General features: G+C 41.5%; 1 protein-coding gene across 13 annotated transcripts in view; it reads left to right on the forward strand.

Annotated features, from left to right (window-relative positions):
* Positions 1-18,299, forward strand: part of add1 (adducin 1 (alpha)) — a 150,672-nt gene that overhangs the window by 39,532 nt on the left and 92,841 nt on the right. For all 13 annotated transcript variants that reach the window (XM_052019351.1, XM_052019352.1, XM_052019345.1 and 10 more), the window contains exon 2: positions 10,460-10,673. In XM_052019351.1, coding sequence (XP_051875311.1) covers positions 10,479-10,673 — 195 coding nt within the window. In that variant the 5' untranslated portion in view covers positions 10,460-10,478. The remainder of the gene's footprint in view (positions 1-10,459; positions 10,674-18,299) is intronic.

Consider the following 18,299-nt stretch of genomic DNA (forward strand, 5'->3'; position numbering starts at 1 on the left):
AACTCTCGAAGAAGCAAAAAGTCTCCTTGTGAACATGTGGTTTGTTAACTGCTCCACTTGCCCATTTTCTACCCACCCCATCCCTCCCCTCCCCATGTAGAATGGAACTGCCACACAATGTGGCATTCTCCCTTTCTTCCCCTCCATCTCTCCTTAACTGTTGTGCATCATTAAGTCTTCAGAGTTGCACCAAGAAGCAATAATTCAATTATTTTGTAACATGTGTACTTTCATATTTTCAATGTTATTTTATTTAGAGAATGACATGGAACTATTCTCTCCAATTTCATCTCACCTAAGCAAAACACATTTTAACAAAATACACTGCCTTCAAAATGGATGCAATCAGGAAACCAGTCAGTTCAGTTAGGGTTTTTTAAAAAATCATATACTAGAAGAAAAGTAGTATAAAAAGTAATGTACTTCAGGGAACTTAATAATTGAAATACAGCAAGTACAAATATGGGGGGGGGTGGGGGGAGAACAATGAAACCACCTTTTTTTGGTGGGGAGGTGAGGCTTAATTGTAGATGTGAATTTTTTTTAAGACTTTAGACTTTATTTACAGCACGGTAACAGGCCCTTCTGGTCCAACAAGTCTGTGTCACCCATTTAAACCCATGTTAATCTTTGGAACGTGGGAGGAAACTGGAGCAACCGGAGGAACCCACACAGACACGGAGAGAATGTACAAACTCCTTACAGACAGTGACAGGAATTGAACCCCGATCACTGGCGCTGTAATAGCATCACGCTAACTGCTATGCTACTGTGCTGCCCACTTCTCTTTAGAAATTCCCTCCCCATTGTTCATCTTTGCTTCTGTGCCTTTCTATCCAAGCAAACAATGTTCCCTTGTTAAGCAAATGTGCATATTGGCATAAGATTAGTGAAAGTTCTTTCTTCCTTTTACGTTCTCCCTTTATACAAAGTGTTCTCCTTAAAAAGGGCTGAGACAGTTGATTCCCAAGCTTCCAATTGTGAAAAGAAAAAAATAACTACAGATGTTGGAAATCTGATATAATGAAATGCTGAGGATACTCAGCAGTTCAGGCAGCATTTGTGGAGAGAGTACATTTCAGATTAAGGCTTCATCAGAACCCCATAATATCGCTTTGTAACCAGGTAGGGAATATGGACTGGTCTGTGAGCTGCTTGTATTATTTCTCCTCTTGCAGAGAAGTCTATCATACCCTGGGTTGTACAGATTGGTGTCACTTCTGAAATTTATAAATCATGGAACAACTGGAACTTTTCCTGTTCATCATCTTATCTCGTGCAAGCTATACAGCATGACTCCTGTTTGTCCTCCAGCCATCCACAAAAGTTCCTAAAATTTTTCCATACCAGGAAGATTCATCTCTGCTCTCATTCTGCACATTTGCCCTTTATGTTTGGTGTGATGTTATAATTGATTTATGATAGAGTTGTCCTGCTCACTTTTGAATATTTGCAGTCAACTGTTTCTCACTGCACAAGCATTTTGTTTTGTTAATATTGTCTTTTTGTGAATAGAGAAGCTATGTGACATCTAACCTAGTTCTGTACTTTAATATTTTCTTATGGTATAATGTGAGTTATACAGTACATACGAACCTTTGAATTAAAAACATTTTTCTTCTCATGAAGACCCTACAGATCCTTCCCAGGTTACGAATGCTTGACTTGTATACAGCCGTACATATGAACGAGCGTAGGGAGATTGGCGGGATGGATTTGCCATCTGCTTCAGGCATCTTCTGCCTGGGAACTCTGTTCATGGCCTCATTTCCGACTTGCAAAATGCCCAGGTTACAAACAGTTCATAGGAACGGAACTCTGCTGTAACCTAGGGAGGACCTGGAGTTGAATATAGTGCATTACCAAGATTGAAGGAGTAGTTAGATGTAGTGGTGGGTCACCTCTGTTCTTGCACATCCCTTTAGAACACTGCTATGTAGTCTGTATTGTCTGCTCATAATTTATACCCAAATATATGTCTGCACATTTCTACAGTACACTTCAACTACCATCTGTCTGGTCATTTTATCAGCTTGTCTATGCCCTCTTACAGTTTATTACTATTTTCTTCACTGTCTGTTACACCTCCATATTGGGTGTCATCTGGATGTTCTAAAATTTTACTCTGCACTCCTATATCTAAGTATACATACAAGAAAGCTGTGATCCTACCACTGATCCCTGGGGCACCACTGTCCACCATCCTCCAGCTGAAATGACAACCATTTGTCATGATTCTCTGCTCCCTGTACAGAAGCCAATTTCTTAACCTACCTGTCAATGATCCTTTTATTAAATGAGCCTCAATGTAGCTACCCATCATTATGGGTAGGTCTTTATCAACTGTTTTATAAAAATTTTAGTAAACAATATAATCTGCATTCCCTTTTGTCAAGTTTCAGTTGCTTCATCAAGAAATAGAAATGAGTTGGTCAATTTGTTTTTTACAAATCCATGCTGGCTCTCATTCATTAACTCAAGCCTCTCAAAGTAGATGTTCTTTATTTCTCCTTGATTCCCTGAAAGCATTTTCACTACTGACCTGTGGTTGACAGGAATGTCATGCAACCTGTTTTGAATAATCTTGTCCCATTTGCTATTTTCCAGTCCTCTGGCACCTCCCCTGTGTTTAGGGACCTTCAGCAACCTAGGATCCATCTCATTTGGACCTGGTAGAGTTGCCAAACTTTTTTAGTCCTGAAAGCAAATGCAGCAGGTAATTGGGAAAAGCAAATGTCCTCTCTTGCAAGTGGATTTCAGTAGGAGTAAAGATCCCTTGCTACAATTATATGGACACCTGAAGTATTGTGCAGTTTTGGTCTCCTTGTGTATAAAATAATACATTTCCATAGGAGGAGTGCAAGGAAGATTCACCAGACAGTTTCCTAGGATAATAGGTCTGTCAAATGAGGAGAGAAATCAGTAGGCTGGCCTAGGCTCTATTTTCTAGAGCTGAAACAAAACCTCTGAAATATATGACGTTGTTGTTGAGTTCAACAGGGTGGATGCAGATTACTTCCCTGGCCTTTCCAACTGAAATAGAGGAGAAAGTTCTTCACAGAGAGTGGTGAATCTTTGGAGTTTTCTACCCAGGAATGCTGTGGAGACTTTGGTCATTGATTGCATTCAAAGCACAGATTGGTAAATTGGTTTATTATTTTCAAATGTACCGAGGTGCAGTGAAAAACTTTGTTTTGCATGCCATCCATACAGATCATTTCATCACATCAGTGCATGGAGATAGTACATGGGAAAAATGTTAACAGAATGCAGAATAAAGTGTTACAGTTATAGAGTGAGGGCAGTGCAGGCTGACAATAAGGTGCAAGGCCATAATGAGGTAGATTGTGAGGTCAAGAGTCCATTTTATTGCACTAGGGGATTGTTCGATAGGTTTATAACAACAGAATAGAACCTGTCCTTGAACCTGGTGGAACATGCTTTCAGACTTTTGTATCTTCTGCCCAATTGGGGGGGGGGGGGGGGGAAGAAGGGAGTGAGTGTCCAGTGTGGGTAGAGCAATATATTTTTGGATATTAAAGGAATGGAGTATGGGACAGGAAAATAGTGTTTAGGTAGAAGGTCGTTGGTGTCATTGAATGGCGGTGCAGACTTGAGGAGCAGGAAATGGCCTACTCCTCTTTTTGTTATATATTCTTACATTTTTATTTTCTGATAAATAGTAAAGATAACGGCTGAGGTTTTAGCAGCCTTCTCTTGGTACAGTTTGATACAAAGTACTTAATTTATTGGGCATGGCTGAAATACCAAATAATGCACAAGTCATTTCATTGGCCCCTAATCTGCCTTGCCCAGTGCTTCCTACTTACTTGACTTCAGACTACTTTTGATTTCCATTCTGTGCTACCTGTTCCATTCTTGTGTTTCCTCTTTGCCCAACTACTTTACCTTTTCACCTCCTATGAGCTTAATATATTAGCCTGCTGAGTCCCAAGATACAGGGCTTGCACAAAAAATGGCAGCTCCAACATAAACATCAGATTTTATTATTCTGGCCAACCTTGCTCTATCTGAAATTTATTTCCAATTCCTTCAATTTCTCTAGGGACCTGCAGGCTGAAGTTGGATAGAATAGTTCGTCAAAGTGAAATAGATAATAGATCCATGGCACAAGAAAGAGTTTAGGAATTTGAGGTTGTGATAAGGTAATGGAAACAAAGTTAAGGATATCATTTAAGTGAAAATATTAAGTTATTGCTTTCACATCTCAAATCTTGCATTTCAGATTTAAACGTTAAGCAAATTTTTGTCTGAAGATGGTCAGCAACTGAAGCCAGAAATACTGTGCAGATGCAAATTTTGCTCTATTATAAGCATTGTGGGTTTAGGTACTGAAACTTCTGTCTATGAGGAATCTGAAAAGGGCAGAACCAACTATAAGACAATTTAGTTTTCTCACTTTAAATGCATGATCTATTAATAGCAGGCCTCTAGTATTGGTATGCTGAATGCTTCCAGAATACTGAGTTTGGCTTTGAAGTCTACTAGAAAGTGTTTGCTGAATATTCATGAAGATAGTTGGCACTGGAAGTTGTTAAAGTGACAGTAGGGAATTAATTAGTGTAATAAAATTTATTCCAGCATTTCCAATTTAGACTCACCAAGTGAGCCAGTACTTGAGCATTCCTTGAAAGTCACTGGCTTTTCAAGCTCTGGCATTAAGAAAATGTTCAACAATCAAGGGAAAAGATTATTTGCATATTTAAAAATAATACTTTGAATAAGGATTGATGTAAAAATTGAAATTTGGGAAACTATTGTTTCAAATAATGTCTTAAATTCCAGCATGAGATCTTAATTATTTGTCCATTGCATTTCATTTGACAAGCACCAATGTAGCAAAGTATGATCAAGTCTTTGGGATAGCTGGATTACTTTCCCAGTCACCCCTCAAAATAATAGTCCCAGGGACTAACTTGGGCTCTGTTCTCTTGCACAAAGTACATCCATTAGCAAATCCAATTTGAGGGATTCAATGTGGGTAATTTTAAAACTAGTCATTGCTTTTAAAGGAACTTTACATTACATGCTGTATATATGGTTTTGTTTTTCTTTTGAGACTATTTACAGTAAAACTCCATTAAATCCAGCACACTTGGAACTTTGATACAGGACCAGCAAACTTTCTAGACTGCCAAATGGTATTTTATTAATACTTAACACATTCTGAAGTTGCCTTTTTTTAGATGTTACACAGTTACTTTCCAGTGAACCTGGTAAGCTTAAAGGTGTGGGAACCAGGGCCCCAGTGAGTGGACTGGAGTGTGTCCATCACCTGGTGAGTGAGGTGCCAAACTGTCAAGCTTTCTAAATAGTTGGAGCAGATTATTAGAGCTTTCCTATAAAGGACATTTTAATTATTGCAAGGAATCCATTTATAGCTGGAGGTATAATTTTGCTTAACAATCTAATTTTCTTTTAGGGCTGGGAGATGAGTTGCTTTTACTTGTGTATTGACTGTAATACAGCAAGCCCTAAATAATTAGTCTTGAACAGAAAATTTGAAGTTTACAACAATATGCAAATTGAATTGGTTTTTAATAATTCTATTTGATTAAGAAAACCTGTTTTATTTTAAGTAACCTAAACTGTCAAATTCAAATTAGATTTGAATTTGAAAGGAAGGGTTTTCTGATGCATCAGAATGTAATAAAAAAAAATGAAGCACGAGTAGGCTATTTGTGTCTCTCTGCCTGCTTCAGCATTCAACAAAATCATGTTTGATCTTTTTCTTCCACCATCCCTCAATTCACTTAATATCCAAAAATCTGTTCATCTCTTGAATATATTCAGTGATTGAGCCTCCACAGCCCTCTTGGGTGGCAAATTCCAAAAATTCCCTGCCCTCTCAGTGAAGAAGTTTTCTTCATCTAGATGAGAGAACATAACAGCACAGTACAGGTCCTTCAGCCCATGATGTTGTGCTGACATTTTATCCTGCTCTAAGATCAATCTAACCCTTCCCTCCCATATAGCCCTCCATTTCTCTATCATTCATGTGTCTAAGAGTCTCAAGTGTCCCTAATGTGCCTCCACCACCTCTGCCAGCAGTGTGTTTCATGCACCCACCACTGTTTTTAAAAAAAAAACAACTTTACCTCTGACACCCCCCCCATACCTTCCTCCAGTCACCTTAAAATTATGCTCCTTCATGTTATGCATTTTTGCCCTGAGAAAATCTGACTCTCCACTCAATCTATGCCTCTTATCACCTTGTACACCTCAAGTCACCTCTCATCCTCCTCTCCAAAGAGAAAAGCTCCAGCTTGCTCAACCTATCCTCATAAGATATGCTCTCCAATCCAGGCAGCATCCTGGTAAATCTCCTCTGCATCCTCTAAAGCTTCCACATCCTTCCTATGACATGACCAGAACTGAACACAACTCCAGTGTGGTCTAGCCAAAGTTTTTGTAGCACTGCTCTTGAACTCAATACCCTGACTAATGAAAGCCAATATACCATACACTTTCTTTAACAACCCAATTAACCTGCACAGCAACCTTGAGGGATCTATGGATGTGGACCCCAAGATCCCTCTGTTCCTCCACACTGCTAAGAGTCCTGCCATTAACCTTGTATTCTGCCTTCAAATTCGATCTTCCAAAGTGTATCACTTCACGCTTTTCTGGGTTGAACACCATCTGCCACTTAGCCCAGTTCTGCATCCTGTCAATGTCCTCTTGTAACCTACAGCAACCTTCGTGTCATCTGCAAATTTAGGAACCCACCCTCCCATATCCAAATCATATTACAAAGAGCAAGAGCAGAGGTCCCAGAACAGATCCCTACAGAACCCCACTGGTCACTGACCTCCAGGCAGAATACACTCCATCTACAACCACCCTCTCTTCTGTGGGCAAGAGAATTCTGAATCCATGCAGCCATGTTTCCTTGGAACCCATGCCTCCTGACTTTCTGAATGAGCCTTCCATGAGGAACCTTATCAAATGCCTTACTAAAATCCATGTACACCACATCCACTGCTCTACATTAATCAATGTGCTTTGTCACATCCTCAAAGAATTCAATCAGGCTCATGAGGCACGACCTGCCCCTCAAAAAGCTATGCTGATGGTCCCTATTCACCATATGCTTCTCCAAATGCCCATAAATGTTGTCTAAGAATCTTCTCCAGTAATTTGCCCACCACTGAAGTGAGACTTACTAGCGTGATTCCCAGGGTTATCCATACTCCCCTTTTTGAACAAAGGAAGAACATTTGCCACCCTCCAATCATCTGGCACTTTTCCTTTAGCCAGTGAGGACGCAAGGATCATCAACAAAGGCACAGCAATCTCTTCCCTTGCTTCCCGTAATAACCTTGGATATATCCCATCCGGCCCCAGTAACTTATCTATCCTAATGTTTTTTCAAAAGTTGCAGCACATCCTCTTCCATCATGTCAACATGCCCTAGCATATCAGCCTGTTGTATGCCATTCTCACAAATGTCAAGGTTTCTCTCACTAGTGAATACTGAAGCAAAGTATTCTTAAGGACTTACCTACCTCTTCCAACTCCAAGCACACGTTTCCCCTTTTATTTCCTGATCAGTCCTACCCTCACTCTAGTCATCTTCCTATTCTTCACATGCATGTAGAATGCCTTTGTTTTCCTTAATCCTACTCACCAAAGTCTTCTCATGCCCCCTTCTTGCCCTCCCAAGTCCATTCTCAAGCTCCCTCCTGGCTAACTTGTAACTCTCAAGAGCCCTGTCTGATCCTCACTTTCTAAACCTTGGGTAAGCTTCTTTCTTCCTCTTGACAAGATATTCTATGTCTTTTGTCAACCATGGTTCCTTCACTCTACCATCCTTACCCTGCCTCAATGGGACAAACCTATCCAGAACCCTATGCAAGTACTCCCCTAAACAACCGCCACACTTCTGTTGTGCACTTCCACAAGAACATGTGTTCTCATTTTACACTCCCAAATTCCTGCCTAATAGCATCATAATTCCCCCTCCCCAATTAAATACTTTCCCATATCATCTGCTCCTATCCCTCTCCAAGGCTACGGTAAAGGTCAAGGAGTTATGGTCACTGTTTCCAAAATGCTATCCCACCAAGAGATCTGAAACCTGATCAAGCTCATCGCCTAGTACCAGGTCCAGAATGGCCTGTCCACATACTGTGTCAGGAATCCTTTCTAGATACTCCTAACAAACTCTGCCCCATCTATCCCCTTTACACGAAGGAGGTGCCAATCAATATTAGGGAAGTTGAAATTACCCATGACAACAACCCTGTTATTTTTGCACCTTTCCAAAATCTGCCTCCTGATCTGCTCTTCAGTATCTCTGCTGCAATGGGGGGGGGGGGGGGGGGGGGCGACAGTGGCATCTATCTGTAGAATACTCCCAATAGTGTGATTGTTCCTTTCCTGTTTCTGACTTCCACCCATACTGACTCAGTAGACAAATCACTCCAGAACATCCTCCCTTTCTACAGCTGTGATACTGTCCCTGATCAACAAAGCCACTCCCCCACCTCTTTTACCTTTGTCCTGGTCCCTTTTGTTTTGAAACATCTGAACTCCAGAATATCCAGCAGCCATTCCTGCTCATGACAACAGTCTCTAATAGCCACCACGTCATGGTTCCATGTACTTACCCATGTTTATCACCCTTGTTGCTGATACTACTTGCATTAAAGTAGACACACTTCAGCCCATCCAACTGACTGCAATTTTGCCCTTTCAACTGCCTATCCTTCCACAGTCTTTCTACACGCTGCATCTACTTGTGCACCGACCTCTGACCCATCACTCTGGTTCCCATCCCCCTGCCAAACTAGGTTAAACCTCCCCAACAGCTCCAGCAAACTTGCCTGCAAGAATATTGGTCCCCCTCCAGTTCAGGTGTAACCCATCCCTTTTGTACAGGTCATACCTTCCCCAGAAGAGGTTCCAGTGATCCACAAATCTGAAACCCTGCCCCAGTTCCTCAGCCACACATTCATCTGCCAAATCTTACCTTCACTGGCATAGGCAGCAGTCCAGAGATTACTACCCTTGAGGTCCTGCTTTTCCGCTTCCTACCTAGCTCCCTATATTCCCTCATCTCTTTTCCTACTTATGTTATTGGTACCAATATGTACCACAACTTCTGACTATTCACCCTCCTTCAGAATGCTGTGGACATGATCTGAGATGTCCCTGACCCTGGCACCCATGAGGCAACATGCCATCTGGGAGTCTCATGTCCACAGAATCTCTCGTCTGCCCCCTTACTATTGAATCCCCTATCACTACCACTCTCCTCCCTCCTTCCCTTCTGCATCACACAACCAGACTCAGTGCCAGAGACCTGGTCACTGCAGCTTCCCACACCACACCACACCACCCCCCCCCCCCCCCCCACAGTATCCAAAGCAGTATACCTGTCATTGAGGGGAATGGCCACCTGCCTACTCTCCCTTGTTCTCCTGACAGTCGCCCAGCTACCTGCCTCCTGCAGCTTAGGAGTGACTGCCTCCCTGTAGCTCTTATCTATGAGCTCCTCATTCTCCCATAGTAGCCAAAGGTCATCCAGCTGCATCTCTGGTTCCCTAACACTGTCTGCATGAAGCTGTAGCTGGATGCACCATGCAGATGTAGATATCAGGGAGACTGGAGGTCTCCCAGAACTCCCACATCTCACAAGATGAGCACACCACTGACCCCAGAGCCATTCTAACTACTCTAGCCTGGCACTAAAGGAAAAATCAAAGAAAGATAGATACTTACCTTAGCCTCCAAGCACCAAAGCCTCAAGTGCTCTACTCTAACCCTGGTCTACTCCAACAATGGCCACTCTGCTTATACCTACCTTCCTTTTATTCATTGCTGTTAATTAGCCAATCAACTATTAACAATTTGCAAATGTGCCTCTTATAGACTCTTGCAAGGTGAAACTCACAAGCACACGCACAGAGACTCACCTCTTTTCAAAGCTCCTGCTCCAAAAAAAATTAGTCCTGAATAGCTGACTGTATTTTGAGACTGCGACTCCTGGTTTGAGACACCCACCCGGAGAAACCACCATCCCTGTAACTATTCTGGCACCCTCAGTTGAAGAGTGGGAATGTTTTTATGATCACTAACAATTGTAAGCTTTTTAAATATATACAAAAGCACTAAACACTAACTGTCCATTTATTGAATTGATTTTGACTTGCTGCAGTCTTAAGTAGTTATCTGTACGCTACTTTGTCTTTTTTTTAATGCCTTACTTTAAACATCATTTAACAGTTAAGAGTTGTATTTCAAATTCAAATTGAAATTGAAGATGAAAATGTAAATACTTGTATATAGGCAAACCTTGCGAATGGCTTGGTGTTTTTCTCGATATTGTAGATCATGACACACAAAACTAGGTGAAGTTGAGTTTTTTTTTGAGCTCAAGTTGACTATTAGTTATTTGTAATGGGGTGACATTTCAATGTCTTCTTCCTTGCAGGAGCGTAGAATACCCTGCCATGAATGGTGACTCTGGTGCAGGGGTGGTTACTTCCCCACCCCCATCGACTGCTCCACACAAGGAGAAATACTTTGATCGAGTTGATGAAAACAATCCTGACTACCTCAGAGAGCGGAATATGCCACCTGACTTGCGTCAGGATTTCAACATGATGGAGCAGAGGAAGAGGGTTTCCATGATTCTGCAGAGTCCGGTAACCTCAAAAATCTCCATTTTAATTGGATTTCCACTCGTGCATGCTTTTCACTTGCATCAGTTGTGTTAAATTAGGCTTAATTTATTTTAAAGTCCAGGTACAAAGCCAGATTGTGAACATTTCATCATTGTGCATGGTACTTTGATCTAAATGCACCATTTTATTGACACTTGTTAAAAAAAATTACATTTCGATTACAGTTTTGTATTGAAAGCCAAAGACAAATACGGTACAACAGTGTGAAAATCAAAAAACTGCAGATAGTAGACAGCTGAAGTAAAAAAAAATGCTAGGAAAACTCAGCAGTTCAGGCAGCATCTTTGGAAAGAAAAACAGTGCCTGAATAGGTCATTAGAACTGGCAAAGAGAGGGGGAAAAACATTGGCTTTAAGTTGCAGAGGGGGCTGGAGAGCATTGAATAGAACAAAGGAAATATCTCTAATGGGGTTAGGCCTTGGGAATTGTGGTGAGAAGCTGTTGATGAAGCCATTTGGTTGATGTTAGTGAAATAAATTGGTTTATTATTGTCACATATACAGAGGTACAGTGAAAAACTTTGTTTTGCATGCCATCCAAACGGATCATTTCATCACATCAGTACTTTGAGCTAGTACAAGGGAAAACAATAACAATGCAGAATAAAGTGTTAGAGTTAGAGAAGGTGCAGAGCAGGCAGACAATAAGGTGCAAGGCCATAAGGTAGATTGAGGTCAAGAGTCCATTTTATTGTACTAGGGGATTGTTCAATAGTTTTATAACAGTGTGATAGAAGCTGTCCTTGAGCCTGGTGGTGGAGGGAGGCACGGAGAGAGATCAGCAAAGTGGTCATCCAATGATTTACTTTTGCAAATCATTTTAATTTTAATTTTGTTGAACTACTATTTTGTATTAAAATTATGAACGTGTTGCTTTTTTTTAAACAACCGCTGGTGTTTTGAAAACTTGACAGCTTTTGGAACCTGTATTCATTGGATGTGTTGCATTGTGCTGACTTCCTAGTGATCATCAATTTAAGAATACTGGTACAAGTCTTCTCTTCAGATGTAGTTCTGTAAAGTAATTGCCATACATGTCTCCCAAGTTTGTTCCTAAACTCCTGATATGAAGTCCTTGTGGCACTTTTAATGTTGGAGTAGATTACTCGTTAGTTCTCTGATGAATGGTGAGAACCTGGATGTAAATTCAATTTGTTAATCTTCCCAACGACTTGAGGAGGGGTTGACAGCACTATCCGGTTGCCATTTTTTAAAAATTTATTAGCCCAGTAGCATTCTATATCTGAGCATGTCCAGACACTAAATGTACTTGGATCACTGAGGGTAATATCAGATATCTGGTGCCTAGTTCCATAGATTCTAACTCTTAATGAACTTGATAGTCTTTGTTGGGTGTGGGCATGGATGGCAAGATCTGTGCTTCATGCCACTTCAGTGGAACATTGTGAGTATGGAGAAAAAAGAGGCTAGAGCCAGTAAGGATAATAGTATTGAGTTTTTCCAAAAAAAAATTGTAGGTTTAGGGCCAGGGATTTCTCTATGGTAACAAGCTAAATGAGCATTTTTGGTTAAAATTTATGGGCTGGGAAGAGCTGTGTAGATGGACAAAGAAACCAGAGGTACCAGCTTCCATCGTATCCAACAGGTGGTGATGAAAGAGGCTGTAGGATATGAATGGTAGATGTTGCCTGTCCCCAGAAATGTTCCACATTCACTTTTTCCAAGCTGGTGGGTTAATTGACCAGTTGTATTGCCCCTAGTGTAAAGGTGAGTGGTAGAATTTGGAGGGAATTGATGAGAATGTGGGGAGAATAAAATTGGATTAGTGTAGGTTCGGTGTTAATAGGTGCTTGATTGTCAACATCAATTTGGTGGGCTAATGGGTCTGTTTCCGTACTGTATGACACCCTGACTCTGAGTGGCTACTCTGCTCATCTCGGCCCAGCACAAGCCTCACAGCAGTCTTTCCACATTGCTGGATTCGCACCTGGTTCCTAGCCTAGCAGTGCACGTTGGCAGGAAGAGCAGGAGCATGTGCTAGGTTCCCAGCGCAGTAGTGCTGTCAGTATCACAGCTCTCCACAAATAGTGCAGTCAGTATCACAGCTCTCCACAAATAGTGCAATGTGACCCCTTTTAGTGTTGATTCAATGAGCATTCTCATTTCTGGGAGTGTATTTTGAGGACTCTGCAAGGTATAAGTGTATGTTATTAGATCTTTTATTTTCACTCAAGGATTTGATTTTTCTTGTTGGTTGTAAGGTTACTCCCTAATATATTGTGATTTAGTTTGATTAGTTTCAGCAGACTATCTGACAGTGAGAGTTATCTCTGACTTGCCTGCCAAGCACAAAGATTCTTGTAAAAAGGTTTAAATGAATAGTGGAAAGTTCATGGTTGATTTGTTTTTTCTTTTTGTCACTGCTTCCACCCCGTTATTAAAACAGCTGTTTTAAGGTGGTACCCACTTGAGGTCAGCTTACTTGCCACAGACTTGTTTTAGTACCCTGGATTAGCTTAATTCTATTGCTTTAATAAATTTGTATAGAAGTTGAAAAACTAAAATCTGCTTGGCTAAGTCACTTTTTTCTCTAGATTTTTTTTAGCTCAAAGGTGCATTGACCGTTTTCATTTAAATCTGCTGAATTCTGGCTTTCACTGTTTTAATGAGTTCTACCTTGTGCTGTTTGAGAGAGAAAATGAAACTGCATTTAAGAAACCTGATGGAAAGGGATCTTAGAGAAGAAATAGCAGCAGGAGTAGGGCATTTGGCTCCTCAAGTCACCTGTGTCATTCAGTAAGATGATGGTGAATCTTCAACCTTTTCCTGCACCATTTCCTATATCTATTAATTCTGTAAATAAGATAAGATATTTATTAGTCATATGTACATCGAAACACAGTGAAATGCATCTCTTTGCATTACTGAGAATATGCTGGGGGCAGCCCGCAAGTGTTGCCACTCTTCTGGCACCAATGTAGCATGCCCACAGCTCCTGACCTGTATGTCTTTGGAATGTGGGAGGAAACCGGAGCACCCGGAGGAAACCCACAGAGACATGGGGAGAACGTACAAACTCCTTACAGACAGCGGCAGAATCGAACCTGAGTCGCTGGCGCAGTAATAGCGTTATGCAAACTATTACACCACCGTGCCGCCCCTACACTACCGTGCCACTAAAACATCTATTAATCTCGGTTGATGAGTACATTTAAGACAGAGATCTTACAGCTGCCTTGGAAATTGCTTCTCGACTCAGTCCTTTATGGCCAGCCTTGGAGAATGTAACCCATTGTTCTGGACACCGCAGCCAAAGAAAACACTGTCACTGCATCCAGCCTGTTAAGCCTTATAAAAATTTTTATAGTTTCAATGAGATCTGTTATCATTTTTCCAAACTCAAGACAATACAGACTTGATCTACTAATTCTTTCCTTGCATAGTAACTCCACCATCTCTAAAACCATTCTACTGAATCTTTGCTGTACACCCTGATGGCAAATATGTCATTTTTTCGGTTAGGAAACAAAACTTTACACAGTACATAGAATATAGAAAAGCACAGAACAGGCCCTTCTGCCCACTGTCTGTGCTGATCATAGTCCCATCTCTCTGGACTTGGTCCATATCCCTCTACTCCCTGCCTGTTCATGTGTCTTTCTAAATGCCTCTTAAACTTGGCTAATGTATCAACTTCTGCCACCTCCCCTGGCAGTGTGTTCCAGGCAACTACCACTTTCTTTGTTTTTAAAAAAAAATTGCCTTGCAAATCTCCTTTAAATTTTCTCCCTCTCTCTTAAACCTATGCCCTCTAGTATTTGAAATTTCCATCCTGGGGAAAAAGAATCTAACAATCTCGCCCATCTGTGCTTCTCATAATTTTATATACTTCTATTAGCTTGCCCTCAGCCGCCCATTCTCTAGAGAAACAATTGTCTCATCTCTCCTAGCTAATACACTCCAATCCAGGCAATGTCCTGGTGAATCTCTACTGCACGTTCTCCAAAGCCTCCATATACTTGTAACATGGCAACCAGAACTGCACACAATGTCCCAAGTGTGGCCGAACCAAAGTTTTATACAGCTGCAACATGACTTTTACACTCATTGCCCCAATCGATGAATGAATGCAAGCATGCCATATGCCTTTTCTATAACCCTATCCAGTTGTGTTGCCACTTTAAGGAAGCTATGGAGTTGCACCTCAAGATCCCTCAGTTTCTCAATGCTCCTGAGTCTGCTGCGAGTTGCTGTATACTTTCCTCTTGTATTTGACCTCCCAAAATGCAACACCTCACATTTGTCTGGATTAAACTTCATCTGCCATTTCACCACCCCAATTTCCAACTGATATATATCCTGCTGTATCCTTTGATAACCTTCCTCACTATCCATGACTCCACCAATGTTCATATCATTTGCAAATTTTACTAATCACACCACCTACATTTTCATTTAAAATCATTAATATAGATTGCAAAGAACAGTGGTCTCAGCCTTCCCTGCAGAACACCACTAATCACAGACCTCCAGTCAGAAAAATACCCCTCTGTCTTCTATGACTATTCCAATTTACCAACTCACCATGGACCCCATGTTACTTAATCTTCTGGACCAGCCTACTATGAGGGACTTTGTCAAACGCTTTACTTTTGTCCACGGAGACGTCATCTCCTACCCTACTCTCATCAATCATCTTTATCACTTCCTCAAAAAGCTCAATCAAGTTTGTGAGACCATAAGGCATAGGAGCAGAATTAGGCCATTCGGCCCATCGAGTCTGCTGCTCTGCCAATTGATCATGGCTGATTTATTTTTCCCTCTCAACCCCATTCTTCTGCCTTCTCCTTGTAACCTTTGACGTCCTTACTGATCAAGAACCTATCAATCTCTGCTTTAAATATACCCAATGACTTGGCCTCCACAGCCATCTGTGGTAATAAATTCCACAGATTCACCACCCTCTGGTTAAAGAAATTCCTCCTCATCTCTGTTCTAAAGAGAAGTCCTCCTATCCTGAGGCTGTGCCCTCTAGTCCTAGACTCTCCCACAAGTGGAAACCTCCTCTCTATGTCCACTCTATCCAGGCCTTTCAATATTCAGTAGGTTTTAATGAGATCCCCATCATCCTTCTAAACTCCAGCGAGTGCAGGTCCAGAGCCATCAAATGCTCTTCGTACATTAACCCTTTCATTCCCGGAATCATTCTTGTAAACCTCCTCTGGACTCTCTCCAATGCCAGAACATCCTTCCTTAGATATGGGGCCCAAAACTGCTCACAATAGTCCAAATATGGTCTGATCAATGCCTTATAAAGCTCCAGCATTACATCCTTGCTTTTATATTCTAGTCCTCTCGAAATGAATGCTAACATTGCATTTGGCTTCCTTACTACCGCCTCAACCTGCAAGTTAACCTTAACGGAATCCTGCACTAGGACTCCCAAATCCCTTTGTATCGATTTCTGAATTTGCTCTGTTTAGAAAATAATCCATGCCTTTATTCCTTCTACCAAAGTGTATGTCCATACACTTCCCTACGCTCTATTCCATCTGCCACTTCTTTGTCCATTCTCCCAACCTGTCCAAGTCCTTCTGCAGACTCCCTGTTTCCTCAACACTACCTGCCCCTCCACCTATCTTTGCTCTGTGGCCAAATTTACAAAGATACAATCAATTCTGTCATCCAGATCATTGACATTAACGTGAGAAGTAACGGATGCAATACCGACCCCTAAGTACCTCATTAGTCACTGGCAGCCAACCAGAAATGGAAGGCCCCCTTTACTCCCACTCTTTGCTTTCTGCCAGTCAGCCAATCTATCCATGTTAGTACCTTTCCAGTAGTACCATGGGCTCCTATCTTGTTTAGCAGCCTTTCGTGCGGCACCTTGTCAAAGGCCTTCTGAAACATGACCTCCTTGTGCAGCAGGGGTCTGAGACACGACCTCTGCCACACAGAACTATGCTGACTACCCCTAATATATCCATGCTTTTCCAAATGAGAGTAAATCTTGTTCCTAAGAATCTTCTCCAATAATTTCCCTGCCACTGATGTAAACTCACTAACCTTTAATTTCCTGGTTTGTCTCTGTTGCCTCCTTAAACAAAGGAACAACATTAGCTATTCTCGTCTTCTGGGATCTCACCCGTGGTTAAGGAGGATCCAAAGGCCTCTGTCAAGGCCCTAGCAATCTCCTCCCTTGCATCTTTCAGTAGCCTGGGATAGATCCCATCAGGGCCTGGGGACTTATCCACCTTAATGTTTTTTTCAGGGCACCCAACACCCATGTCCTGCTTTATATCGACATACCCTAGAATAGCAACGTGCCCCTCCCAAATCACACCACCATTCTTCTCCTTGGTGAATGTTGATGCAAAGTACTGTTATGGACTCAGTGAAAGTCCCTTTAAGATAGAGAGTGTGTGTGTATGTGTGTGTGGGGCGTGCTTACGTCAATAGAAGATAAAGGACGTAATGACGTTGTTGAAGAAGTTAGAAGAAGAAGAAAGAGAGAGAGAGAAGGGAGAGAGACACCAGCCTGCTTGTTTTCTCTATCGATGGATGAGAAACAATAACTGTGTTTGCCACTGAAATCCATGTATGGAAGTTGGAAGTAATCCGGTGGAGTTCACTTTGTTGCTGACCTGTAGAAGGAAACAGGTATTTGTGTGTGGACGACCACGGTTCGGATGCTTTTCAGGGTGAGGAAGTCACTACCGAGTAAACACTGAAGTGTCGTTTGGGTTCCATCGTGGAACATTTGGATTTCGTATGTACTCTCTCTATGTTTTTCTACATCTACATCTTATCTTCAGACAACGGTGGTTGTTGAAGAAGCCCTTGCTCATGTTTCACCTTATGGCTTGCGGAACTGAACTTTAAGAACCATTCCGGAACTGGAAGTTTTGGACTTTGTCACACACACACACGAAGAGTTTAGTTTTGGGGTTAACGTTCGAGGTTTAACATTTTTGAATTCTAACATACTAACATTTTTACTTTTATTTTACGTATTATCATAAGTAGTGATTAATAAAATAGTTTTTAACACTGAATCATGCTCAGTGTGTTTCTTTTGTTGCTGGTTTGTGACAAAATTGGGGGCTCGTCCGGGATAGTTCCCAAGGTTAACGAGTGTCGTCTGGGATTGTACCCCAGATTGATGAGATTTGTTCGAGATTCAATCCAAAGATTTTTGAGGGAGGTCTGATAAATTCTTTTTAATTGGCTTGTGTGTGTGGAAACCAGCAGCAATGGATATTAAGGCATTTTTGGAGTCACCAACCCAAAAGGGATTGGAGGTGGCGAAAAAGGATGATCTGATAAAGATTGCTACAAGGCTAAACCTTACAGAAGTAAAGCAGTCTATGAGAAAGGCAGATATTCAGAGACTGATAGCTGGCCATTATGTGGAAAAGAAAGTGTTTGAGAAGGAAGTGTTAAAACAGTTTCCTGGCAGTGAAATAGCAATTTCTGAGGCACAGGTGCAGCTGGCAAAGATAGAGGCTGAACGAGAACAAACCCAGTTAAAGATAGAGGCTGAACGAGAGCAAAAGAGATTAGAGGCCGAACGAGAACAAAAGAAATTAGATGCCGAACAAAAGAGATTAGAGGCTGAACAAAA

Source organism: Pristis pectinata, chromosome 7, assembly GCF_009764475.1.
Source record: "Pristis pectinata isolate sPriPec2 chromosome 7, sPriPec2.1.pri, whole genome shotgun sequence".
NCBI lineage: Eukaryota > Metazoa > Chordata > Chondrichthyes > Rhinopristiformes > Pristidae > Pristis > Pristis pectinata.